General features: G+C 39.5%; 1 protein-coding gene across 1 annotated transcript in view; it reads right to left on the reverse strand.

Annotated features, from left to right (window-relative positions):
• The window catches only part of ERC1 (ELKS/RAB6-interacting/CAST family member 1), a 102,286-nt gene that overhangs the window by 12,856 nt on the left and 75,721 nt on the right, over positions 1–13,709 (reverse strand). The window contains exon 11 of the mRNA XM_042467867.1: positions 3,274–3,467. Coding sequence (XP_042323801.1) covers positions 3,274–3,467 — 194 coding nt within the window. The remainder of the gene's footprint in view (positions 1–3,273; positions 3,468–13,709) is intronic.

Here is a 13,709-nt window from a genome sequence, read left to right on the forward strand (position 1 = left end):
ACGTAGTCTGTTTGGATAATTCACTGAGTGGTGGCAGCGAGATACAGGGTCTCAAGGGGTCTCATTCAGCTCAGTAGGGAGTGGGAATGGAGACCTAGGAGATCCTAGAAGGGAAAGTGTGAAGGGGACACCCTGGGAGTAAGAGCCACGCACAGGGCTGGTTGCTCCAGGGATCACCCCCCAGATCACTACATGGTGGCAGCGGTGGTTTTCCCCCCAGTCACTACAAAAGGAAAGAAAGGAATTGAGGGACTGGACCACTACAGACATGCACATGCAAAGCTAGATGTGGCTACCACCCAAAATGTTGCATATCTCTAGACACTTCCATACGGGCAGGTGATCCATATGCATCAGTCACAGAGGCCATAGAGAATAACAACAGTTTAACATCAATGGAACCCAAAGAACTGTAATACTGTAATGGTCCTCTCAGTATTTAGTTCTTCTGACACACAGAATCATAGAGTTGGAAGAGACCGCAAGGGCCATCCAGTCCAACCCCCTGCAATACAGGAAATCTAAATCAAAGCACTTTGGATTTCAACTCAAAAACTCCAGCAAGTATTGCCAATGGTCAGAGATGCTGTGACCTAAGAATTAAACATCTAGAGGCTCTCCCTTGGATACCAAAATCTGTGGGTGGTCAAGTCCCATTATATACAATGGCATAGTAAAATGATGTCCCTTATATAAAATGGCAAAATACAAGTTTGCTTTTTGGATTTCTTTTTTTAAAATATTTTAAAGTCATGGATGGTTGGCTCTGTAGGTGCAGAATCTGTGGATACAGAGGGCCAACTTTAACTACTTTCCTTTGTGGTGATCCAAATATCATTCAAAGAAATGTTCACAATTTTATTGTAAAATATAATGGAAAAGAGAAGAATGATAATTAATTTCCCAAACTCTCTATTATTTAAAAGCTAGTCAGGGAGCAAAACCTGAGCCCTTTCGAAACAACCTAAAGAGGTAAAGGATAGTGATGTTTAATACTGTTATGCGTTGCAAGAAAAAATGAGCTGAGAAATGTACTATCATCTGTAAGTATGATAATGTAAATAATGAAGAATTATTGTTACATTTTAGTATGTTGTGAAATTAATGTAATCTGTTATATTAATGTAATCATACTACCTTCGAACTATTCTATCTACGCTATTTTCTTGCTAAATGTTATTCAATAAAGCTAAGGTTTATTTGTTATAGCAGAAGCCATTGCTTGAGTGAATTCTAAACCATACAGGCACAGACAAACACGCTACTAATACAGTAGGCCCTCCGTATCTGTGGACTTGCCATCTGTGAATTTCAGCATCTGAAATTTAGCAGAGGAGGAGGTGGTGGTGGCAGGGAAGAGAAGGAAGAGGAGAAGGTAGGAAGAGGAAGAGGGAAGAAGTGGCAGCCGAGGCCGGGGGCAGTGATAGGAGAGGAGAAAGAGGAGGAGGAGAAGGTAGGAAGAGGCAGTGGCCGCAGTGTGGGGGTGGCAGGGTGGGGAGGATGAGGAAGAGCAGCAGGAGGAGGAGAAGGTAGGAGGAGGAAGAAGGGAGACATGGTGGCTGTGGGGGCAGTGGCGGGAGAGGAGGAAGAGGAGGAGGAAGAAAAGGGGGAAAGCAGCAGCCATGGGGCAGGGCAGTGGCAGGAGAGGAGAAGGAGGAGGAAGAGGGAGGAGGAAGAGGAAGAGGAAGAAAGAGGCAGTGGCCACAGGCTGGGCATGGCAGGGGGGAAAGAAGATGAGGAAGAGGCAGCCGCGAGGCAGACTTCCGGGGGGGGGGGGGGGGGGGGGGGGCGGCGGCGCGGGGGGGGGGGGGGGGGGGGGGGGGTGCGGAGAAGCAAAGTCCCATTATCCCAAGACATTGGAACTTCAGCATTTGCGGATTTTGGTATCCACAGAGGCATCTGGAACAGATCCCTCGCACATACCAAGGGCCCACTGTACATTGAATTAATAAGAGGAAGACACTTGGCCTGATACATTTAGGAAAAGTGTGTAAAGGATGGAACCTGGGCAGGTGTCACTGATGAGGGGGCCTTCTATAAAGGAGAGGTAAAAGGTAACCTCAAGGCATAGAAAGACTCAGAGATTTCACTACACTCACATACTGTGACTATGTATTCTGAATAATTCAGAAAATTGTTTTGGCACATTGGATTGATTCTGCATGGTTGAGAAGCTGACACTGTGATGGAGTATTACCAGATGTGCAGGTTTCTCCCAATCCCAATACATCCTTTTACAGGTTATGCTGTTTATAATTTTTTATAGATTTCTTTATCAAGTGTTTACACAAATGTCACACATAACTTGCAGATTCAACATCTAGCTCAATATTAAAAAGCTGAAAAAATTGTATTCACTGTTATCTCAATTTATATGATTTTCTGTCATCTAACAAACACAGCTGATGTTAAGAAATCTCCTTTCTGTTAAGTTAAGGAATCCCTTTGTGGCAAAAGTTCTTCTTTCACCATTATATCTTTCAAGGCAATAGCAGATCAAACTGTAAGCTTTATAATACACACTGTTGTTGTTTTTTAAAAAAACAGTCAAAAGCTTAACGTGTTTCTGGGTAGATTTTGAAGAAAAGAAAAACAGAAACAAATGATTGATCTCCCTAGCTGTTTCATGCAAACTGCAGTTTCCATAATTTCCCCTGTAACCTACTGTTAACTGTTCAAATCTAGTAACACAGCTTAATAATAAACAAATCCTCTAACTAGAGGGAGGAAAACAGACTTAAGAAAACTACATTACTGTAACAGTAATATAAAGTGGAAATCCTTATTTCAAAGCAAAGACTGTTATTCTCCTATTTGATTTTGTCTGAACACATGTAATTAGTCCTTACATCAAGTTGCATATTGTTGACTGCGGAGCCTAGATGGACATTTTTCAGGTACGCTGTGGATAACTGTATTGGTAAGGGGCTGGACTAAATGATTCATGGTATTCATTTCAGTCCTCTGATTTTATAAGACTATTACCTCTAGCAATCATGTTACAGTACCTACTACAAATCTGTGAGGACCAGGTATTGTAATGGATATGCATGCAGCTAAAACCATTACTTCACTAAGATTCAACTGCACAGGACTTTGGCAGACTTTTGCTCCTACTATTTACAGAAGCTTCAGAAACAGTAGCATGTCTTTCAAAAAAACTGCAAGCTCTTTTACAAATTAACCAAGTAAACTCAAATAGCCTAGTTTTAGAAGATGTTGAACAACAGAAACCTAGCTTTTTTTCCTCCCAAAATCTCATACCCTTCTTACCTTTCCAGTTCTGCTATCTTCTTATCTTTATCATTCTTCTCATTCTCCATCTCTTTCAAGATTTCCAGTAGACGATCCACTTCAGCCTGAGCTTTACTGGACTCTTCCCGGTGCTGTGCCACCTCTCTTTCCAACTGCTGAAATCTGTCATTTATCTCTGGACTGGCCCGTGCCTCCAATGTTGCTTCATGAGCCTGCATAAAAAGACATTCCAATAGTTATTATTCACATTCATAACAGAATGCCATTTGTTCCAAATACTAATCATAAGGAAAACTCTGCCATATTAACTCAAAGGTCCAATTAGTACAGCAACCTCTTTACAATTGTTGCCAGTTAGAAATCATCATACTCTGCTCTGGGTTTCCTAGAACCAACAGAGTTTAATGGAGTTATCACCTGAGTAATCATCTCTAAAGAGAGCCAGTGTGATGTAGCAGTTTGGGTTCTGGACTAGACTGGAGAACAGGGTTCGAAACCCTGCTTCCCTATGGAAACTCATTGGGTGACCTTGGGCAAATCACATTCTCTCAGCCTAAGAGAACCCTTTCTGAACAAATCTTGCCAAGAAAACCTCATGAAAGATTGCAATTTCCTACATGGCATGGAGTTGGACTGGATGGTCCTTGTGGTCTCTTCCAACTTATGATTCTATAAAAGGGTCATAATAAGTTGAAAATGACTAGAAGGCATATGACAACTGCAACAACAAAACAACCATCTCTAAATGATGGACTCAAATTTACATAGGAAAGAAAATTCAAGTAATTACTCCACCATAGCCTAAATGGCAACAAGTAAAACAGCAATTTCCCCAAGAACTGTTTGCTTCTATACCTGTGTTTCTCTCAATTTCCCCCCCATCACATAAGCAGTACAGGAGGTAAGAATGAAGAAAACTGCCCTTTGGCATCTCTCACAACTATCTTGCACAAATCGTAGTGAATGAACCAAGATCCAATAGGTTCAACTTACACACACATAGGAACAATTCATCTCCTATTTGCAGAAGCAGCCCTTTGTGCCTTCCAAAAACTGCCACAATTATGGGACTCTTCAGAGTAATATCCCATGATCCTTTTGGCTTCACTAGTGCAGGTAAACCATCTTTGGATACAGTGAAGCCAAGGTGTGTGTGTGGGGGGGAGGGGGGAGTGTAGTGGATGCACTGACAAGGAGGAAATAAGAGAAATGTCAGTGACAGCACCAACAAGAGAAGACACCTTGCTCTGGGTGGCCATTGTCTCCAACAAATGGCTGGGGTGGTGGTGTCTCACAACCAAGCTGTTCTGAGAGGAGAGGCTTAGAAAGAGTGAATAATCTTGGGGGAAAGGTGAAGTATAAATAATGCTATTAAGAAGGAGGACAAGAAATGAGGACCAGACAATTGGCTCTCCCATGGCACAGGTGAATATCCAAGCTGCCCCTTCCAGAGTAACATGGCTCCAAGGAATTCCCCCAGAGCCATAGATTAAAATAATTGACAGTAGCCATCTTTTTCCACTGCAGCCCTTGGTGCCTCCTCTTCATTCCTGTGTTAGCCTGGAGAAAGTTTAACCCCTTGCAGTAACTGGATTCTATCCACTATTTTCTTCCATTTACAGAAAGGAAAGAACTTCCCACTGGTGTATCTGAGGGATTGATGGAAAAAATTGACTGGCTGAACTCATTGTATTGACAGGATCTTGTTCTGTACTGAAGCAACAGTGGACATTTAGCTCCAAATTTGTCAAATTCAAGTAGAAGCCAGAAAAAATGAGGCATTCTGAGCTAGAATAACAGAAGAAAAGTATGCAACCAAATTTTTTAAAATGGACACTTATATTTTAAAAGATGGGTTAAAGTGGAATCTGAATATAACAGGGATAGTTACAAATATAGTGTTGCTTTTCATTATTTTTAGACACTACGAGAATTAAAATATGACAGGTATTTGCTAGATAATATACTGTGTGTTACTTGCCAAAATAATTTGGTAATGTTGAATTATCAGTTTGACAGATGCAGTAACAGAAGAGCATGATAATTACAAATAAACTGTATAATAAAAATCTAAAATCAAAGGCCTACAAGAAGTTCAAATAATGTATTACCATTCTTTTTGCTCTATGGCAAATTCAAAGTTTCTGTCATTCAAAAAGCAAACTGCACAAAATGCTGTGCTAAACTAAATTCTGCATAATATTACACTGTGAGAAATGATGGATGCAAACAATTAAAAGAATCAGAATCAATTTGTCCGATTCATATGCAAATACTGTACACCAAAAGAGATATTTACACATTATATTTCTTTGGCAGATGCTCAAGATGTTCTGTATACATTTATAAGATGTAAAAGTATCAATGTTTTGGAGGGGTGGGGGAAAGGATACTGTGACTAGCTACAGGTCACTATTGGACATAAACATTTACAAAGTGGGATTGTGTCCATGCAGTATGTGAAATGACTTTTTAAAAATACAAATGTGACAGCGGTGTAGTGATTCTTAAGTGGTATAGTGGGGGAGGGGGGAAGAAACCCATATGCAGACAACTGCCCCCATTCATTATTGGATTTACCTGAAGGAGAGGCGTTTTCAACATACTAGTTGTAACTGAGCCTCAAACTGGAATGCTAGGAATCACTGTCAATATCCATTCATGTATGGATGGGTTGTTATTTATGCTTAGGAAAGGATAGGCTTACAAGTTTTTTGTGGAATGGCCTGCCGAAGGAGATCCGTCACATTACCACCTGAAACAGCTTTAAAAAGGCGGTTAAGACGGATCTCTTTCAACAGGCCTGCCCTGAATAGATACCAGGCCACCAAAAAAGCCTAACTTGCTCACTCCGATTTCAGCTGTAGTCACTGTTTTTGTCTTGTCTATTCAGTTACGTTTTAAATTGTAAGTTGTTTAACTGTATTTTAGAGGAGAGGGGGTGGGATTGTGAGATGGGAATGTATATTTTAATCTTGTAAGCTGCCCCGATTGTGTTGCACAGAGAGGCGGGATAAAAATAAATTTTATTGCTGTTCTTGTTGTTATTCCCACAGCCTGATAAAAAAGGGGAGGGCATCAGAACTGAGTGACTTGTCTTTTTAGATTGTAAGCCTAAGGGCTGGGAATCGACTGAATAACCATCTGTAAGCTGCTCTGAGAGCCTTCAGGGCTGAAGAAGGATGTATAAATACTGTAAATAAATAAATAATACAGGGAAAGTGGGAGGGAAATTCAGATATGACACCAAAACAGGTCAACTGTAGATGCTATTGCTAAAGGTGGACTTGGAAACCATGTTCTCAGCATAGACGAATTTACATGCACTGGTAAATTCTCAATATATTATTCTCTGTACCAAGCAAGGGAGACATCTATGCATAGGTTTTATGCAAACTTGAAACCAACTAGAGAGTAATGGTAATAGAACTTACATAGCCTTCTTCCAAATTCTCCTTTCATAGAGGCATATTTATCCCATTTATAGTGCCTGGTTAATGTAGAAGAGTTTACCAAGGCATCTGTGGTAAAAGCATCTGTGGCAGCAGCAGAACATACCATGGCAATGTGCCACAAAACTAGAAACCTTAAGCGAAAAAGGGATTGATCAGTTGGGTAGATACAGGCCTTTAGCCAACTAGCTAGGGTGCTGACATTAACTTTCTTACCCAAACCAAAACAGTCTATGGAAGACTCTGAGTTTATGAATAGACTTACGAATACAAATCTAGATACCCCTATTAATGTCAAGCTTCTACCAGTGTTTTTCAGACAGATGAGATGGATTAGAATAGTAGTGAATCAAAGATGCAGAGTGGGACCAGTGAAATACAGAGCTAATCACAAGAATGAAATGCGGAGTCAGCCATAAGATTATTTGAGTCCTTTTCAAACTTTCACCTTGAATTGCAGAGAGTATCTCCAGCTCCAATATCCTAATACCTGATGTAATGACAACTATGAATAATACTTTGAGGTATAACAGCCTGAGACATGTAGACTCCAAAGACACAGATAGTGGCATTTTTCTCTCTGGCTTTGCTTCGCAAACGAAGATTCATTTTAAAGACCTTGTAATATATTAGCAGATTCCAAATTTGGAACAGTGAAATACAGGTGGATTGAGTTGAGATGTCCCTGTTAGGCACCATTTAACATTGGGGTAAATCAAGTGGGATTATTTTTATGATGGTTAAAGAACTGAAGAAAGAACTGAGGTCTGCCTCTGGAGAATGATTAGCTTCAAACGACTGTCCATACCTGTCTGAAGAAATTCTGTAACTTTCATTTCTGCTTTCTCAGGATTTATTCAGTGACATAAAACAAATTATGTCACTGGTGTTGTAAACAGTAATAGTGAAAGAAAGATGGGAGGGAAAGAATTTATAGTCTTCAACAAGTAGCTAAGACTCAAGTGAGCATTTCAGTCAATCTCCAAGTGGCTAGTTGCAGACAGCTCTGGTCTGGGTATAGTATGTGTCTGAGAGAGGAGATCTAGCAAAGGTGAAAAAAAGCTTCAGATGGACCAACACTGAGAGCCATGGCTTCCCAGCTAAGTAAACGTTTCTTGAAAATCTTGTACTTTACCTCATCTCAGTTTCTTCACAACTCTGGAAATGAGCAGATCTGGAGGGAAGACACAGTGAATGGAGGCCAGAGAGCCATCAAGATTTAATTTACATTATGCTGAGTCTAGATACCCTGGACAGCATGCCTCTGACAATGGGCTCACCAAGTTAACAGACTGACATCGGTAGTGACTATGACTCTAGATGGATCCTTTAAGGCAGAGGTAGACCAGGTGTGCATGCAGCTCCCCTGACCTCTCCAGACTCCTCAGGTTGCCCTTTTTCTGGCTAGGAAAAAATGTGAATTGTAATTCCTCTGGAAGTGAAAAACACATTTTAAATAAGCTGCATTGTTCCTCAGTATTATTTGTGGTAAAATAATTCTTCAAAACCTGAAGTGGAATTTTCAGCCACTTTTGGATTTTATGTTTTAAAGGTTTTTTGTTTGTTTTTTGGCATTTTACATTTTCATGCAGACCTGGAAGGTACAGGGTCAAAAAATTCCCACCCACCCATCCATCACACTTGCTTTAAGGCAATTGCCCCCACAAAGATTTTGAGTGTTTGTTCAAGACATCCCAATTTCTTGTGTTGTACATAGGCTTCTAGGGCCAGTTTGAAGCTAGAAAGGCAGAAGATCCTCTGAAGAAATTGTGAAAGAAATGGGTCCAAGGTACAAAAAGACATATTAGCCCCAGCAAATGGGCCAAAGACATTGAGTCTCTTTCCAGTATTTCAATACTTTTTTCCCGTGTCAATTTCATAACTCTTTCTGATGCACAAGAGATCAAATCCCTTTTGTGTCTATTACAGCACTGAGATGGACATTTTATCTGGGTTAAGCTAGCAAACTGTCAGACCCAAAAGATAAAACAAAGAGCTGCTCTGGTCCTGGCCACATACAGTGACTTGGCCAGGTCTTCCAAATGTGACTAGATGTGACCACTCTATAAAAGGAGGAAAGCTATCAGAGAGACAACTAACTTGTAAAAAGTCTAGGAACAAAGGAACTAGCTCTGAACAGAAGTGAAAACTGAGCTAACAAAACATATAAGTGTATGATAGGCTGGAATTATTGTAACTTGTAGTCAGGTCTCCATTAGTTTGATGGAAATCAAATACTTTCCCTCAATATAAAGCCCTGTGTATCCATGGATTCAACTAACTACAGTTCAAAACATTTTTTAAAAAATTCAAAAAGCAAACCTTTATTTTTCTATTTTATATAAGAGAAACCATTTCACTACAGCATTGTAGATATTGGGACTTAGGCATCCATGGATTTTGGTATCCAAGGGGGAGCCTGGAATCAAATCCCAGCAGATACCAAAGGTCCACTGTAATTAACATCTAGAATAGGATGACACCCTTCCCACTTCAGCAGCACAAAACATACACAGCCGCAAAGAAAGCCTCTTAGAATGCAGGATATGTTGCTGCTGTCTAGAGATACTGGAGAGACTGCCAAACTATGTGCCTTTTTATGTATTATTGTGAAATTTGTAATGGAATGCAATCAAAATTTAGAGAATACTTTTCTTTGGGTTTTAAAACCCACTGGACTGTTGTGAATCCCCCATGTTGGGAAAATGGGTCAATCTCCCTTCCACTCAAAAGTGAAATGAAGAGATGTTTCTTCCAGTTTTAAGTGTTGGAAAATCTTGCTCAACAAAGCAATCTAGCATTCTCTCTCCACCCCTTCTGCCATTTGCTACTAGAGCAATCAGGCTTTAGACAGTAAGAATTCCCTGCATCTCGTTACCCTCTACATACTGTCTCTAGCACTTTCCCCATTTGCTCAACCAACCGTTGTAATGCATGGTCTTCAATGTGTCCATCTATCTAAGTATCCCCATTATGTGGACGGAGAACCTTCCAAGTACATCTGCAGACAAATGAAAGACTCCTCCCTCTCTTTTTCTCTTTCTTCTTCTTCCCTCAGAGTTAGTGCAAGCTCTGCTGAGCTGTCCCTTTACTTGAAAGTCTTTTCTAGATAGCCAAGGCCTAGGCAGTGCATGCACATTTGTTCTTAATGTACACTTAAATGTAAACAGTAATAGGCTAGGAAGGTAAGGTGAAGTTTGTAAGCCTGTTTTTGTTTTGTTAGCTGTTTGTAAAATCATGTTTGCCTTTCCTCTTTTAGCATCCTTTAATAGAACTTCTTGACAGCTAAAGCATTAGATAATACAGCTATGATGGATGCATCTACAAAAAAGGACTTTGAAGTCTTCCATAGCCTTGTACAAAAAAGCAACAAGTTTTTGAGTCAGGCTGACAACTCCCTCATCCTGTAAGAGAAAGGCCCAGTCATCCTTTACAAGTTCAAACGCAAAAAAGAAAGTATCACTGAGTTGAGAGCTCCACTTTTGAAAACTTTCTAGGTGTTTAGTGTTTCAGGTGATGAAGAATTAAAGGCAGATTACTAATCTTTGTTTTAAACTGGATCCCTAGGACTGCAACTACTGTACATTAGAAAAGGGGAATAAAATCATCATTGTTCAATGGTTTGTCTCAAGTGGAGATTATATATTTACTTATATACAGTGCACTCTCCCCTTATGCAGGGATCCATTCAAGATCCCTCCATGTAAGGGGAATTCCGCACCTGCTGGAGCCCCATTGGAAGTAATGGGGCTCACGCCCATATTGTATAACAGCACAGCAGTGTCCATACGCCATGGGTGCGCGACCCATTAGTTCTTCCAGGGTGCGCAACAGGCTCTTCTGGGGTACATGACGGGCTCTTCCAATTCAGCTTTCAGCATATGCTGAAAGCCACGTCTGTGTAAAACGCAGGCATGCTGTATAACTATATAAAGACCATTCAACATGTTCCAAAGTATCTAAGATGTTCATTGACACAGTGCTGGGGAAGTGGGCTTTCATACTTCCAAAGTGTTCCTAGAGAAAACTGCATCAGCAGGTTTTTTTCCTCAGAGACTAAACAGGGACAAAGGAGTATATCTGAACAAAGTGGAATGAAAAGGTAAAACTGGAAGCAAGTAAGAAATTGTTTTTTTTTAAAAAAAATACGGCAACACAATGTCGGTAGAATCCCCATTTTGTTTGGTGATGTCAGGAGTCAGGACCATGCAGTGATGTCTCTTTTGAAATAAGACAAGGTGGAAACCCGACGTATGCTTATTTTAAAGCTAATGCCATAAAAATTAACAGTACTTACAGTACTTTAAAGCATGGTTGGCAGCTGTGCTCATGGAACTCTCAAATGGCTATACGATTACTCAGAACATCAAACACACACATACAAAATAGGAAGTAGTTGGAAATAATAAAATGAGCATTTTCTTTTTCTTGTTAAACAGTGTGTGTGTGTGTGTGTGGGTGTTGCAATCTATCTAAAAGGTAGATTTCCACTCCTAGGGGCTTCTTTAATTTAATTTGATCAGAAAATAAGTAGTCTGGGGAATCTGTAGAGATTTAGGGACAGAAAAACAGCCTTGAAGCCTGGACTTTGCCCACCCCTGTTTTAAAGAAAGTGAGTTGGTTTAGAGGTAATATTCTCTGCAAAAACAATTTTAATAAGTCAGGAGCAAGTACTGTATCTCAATATACCATGCTTTTCTACCTCCTGTAACAAGCAGACTTTAGCGTTGTGATTCTATTACATTTAAAACTGCATTTTCTCCTTATGACCATAGTGCAGAGCTGTAACTCAATGTCAGTTGTCAAACCAGGATTGATCTCTCTTAACAAAATGGACAAAGCCAGATTTTTCACTGATGATGTAATGGGAAATTATGGCTTAAATGAACATGGTTTACAGTGCTAAATCTTCTCTGTGAAAGTAAGAAATGCATGGGAAGAGGAAGGAGTGTGAAGACCTAATGCTTGTTTCTGGTTCACTACATTAGCTGGAAATTTTCTGTCTGAATTAAGTTTAAGAATCTTAAAATCAAACTCTGGTGTGGGACAATGCTTGTCAACCATTCCCAATCTGTTCCTCCATATTTTTTCTGGTGCAGCCATTAATAATTTTTCACAAATTATAACATGTATCTGTATATTAATATTAATTATTGATTAAAAATAGATGAGGGTGAAGGGAGAACTAGTATTCTTGAAATATTTTACATCATTGCAAAGTGTTCCATTCAGAAAAATTAATAAAAATAAGCCATAATGACATGGTCCTGGTTGTACTTGACAAAGTACTATTTTCTTCACAAGAAAGCTTTGGGATAACATTCATGAATTTGTCCTGAAATTCAAAGTATGATTCTTTGTGAAACTGATGTGTTTGTTATTCTACTTACTTACTTAATAGGAAATCATTACTAAATAATAATTTCTAAACCAAATTCTGATAGGATTGACCTGTTCATCTCTAGTGTCCCCATAGTTCCAAATATTTCTGTCTTGCATGTCTATACAGTATATGGTAAAATAACTACCAATTTGCAAGATTGACCTGTATCGCTTTCCACCAGCTTAATGGCATCTAACTATTAGAGGACATTTACAGAAAGGAAAGGAACTGGTTTTGCCATCCCAACTATCATGTTGGAAGGCTTATGAATAATAAGTTAGTATGGTAGTTGGCCACTGATTATTACTGGTGATGAGCTGAGCTTGCTGATTACTTCCCAGAAGGAAGTTCCTTCTTAAATCCTAAAGTAAGATGCAAAGCAGATGGCCACTGAGATGCTATAACATATTAATTAATTCAGGGCTTCTCTTGATTATGGTTGAGAGAGCAGGATCCAAACAAAGGACAGTACACTCCTTGATGAAAGTGACCCCTCTCCACATAACTGCAGTTACAAAATACTGTAACACCAGATGTTCACCACAGTTCAGATTAACTAGGGTTCTCTCACAGTGAGAATTTGAAATCAGGTGTAAACTACTGTTTGCCTTTACAACAGTGAACATCACTGATGATGGAATGCTGAATTGCATTTAGGTAAACAAAGTCAGAACAGAGGAAAGTTCAGCAGAGCAGGAAGGGGATATTCAAACCAATAGATTGGTCAAGGTCTCTTAATTGTCTAAAATCTCAGAATGTGGTATCTGCTCCATCCCTAATAATAGATTGCTCACAGTAGCTGTTTATTAGAAAATTTGGTATATGATTATGTATCCACATAAAAGAGACACTACTAATTTGAACTCTATTTCTAGTCATGACATTTTATGTCAAGAACTATTATATTTTGCACTTCTGCTGAAAATACTGCACTTGCTTGTAGTATTTTAGGAATTATAAACAATGATATTCTATAAATACCCAGGTAAGAGAAAATAGCATATAGAACATAAAGGTAGTTATTCAATAATCCCAGTTTAATAACTAAATAGGATGTCGGCAGATTCAGCAGAATACCACAAGAGATCCACATGCAAATGTAGGATAACAGTTTCTTAGACAATGTGCAGTCCTCAAAAAATCAGACTAGAACTCTGGAGATCTATATTCAAATCCTCCCTCACGTGTAAAGTTCACTGAGGATCTTAAGTCAATCACTATTGCTCTGCCTAATTTATCTAATCTGACTGCTTTTATTTTAGAACTTGGTGGGGGAGGGTATATTCCAACCTGATTTCCTTAGAATAGGAATGGGCAACTGCAGTGAGTTATCGGGACAATTTTCTACCCTTCGTAACCTCCAGGGGCAGAAAGTACTACCTAAAATACAACAGAAGTGGCCCAATGCCCACTTCTAGTTTTTGGGGGGGATGTTTGTTTTTTTAATGTTAAGTGATGTAGCTGATCCATACAACCTACTGAAATGGTGAATTACTGCTAGAGATTTCCAGAACAAGTAATCCACCCATTTCTGGTCAGAGAAAAGGTTTTCTGGGAAATTTGGAAGAGGTGAGAAACACAATAACAGAATATACTGCACTTAGCACTGCCTTAGATGG

Source organism: Sceloporus undulatus, chromosome 5 (assembly GCF_019175285.1).
Source record: "Sceloporus undulatus isolate JIND9_A2432 ecotype Alabama chromosome 5, SceUnd_v1.1, whole genome shotgun sequence".
In the NCBI taxonomy this organism is placed as follows: Eukaryota; Metazoa; Chordata; class Lepidosauria; order Squamata; family Phrynosomatidae; genus Sceloporus; species Sceloporus undulatus.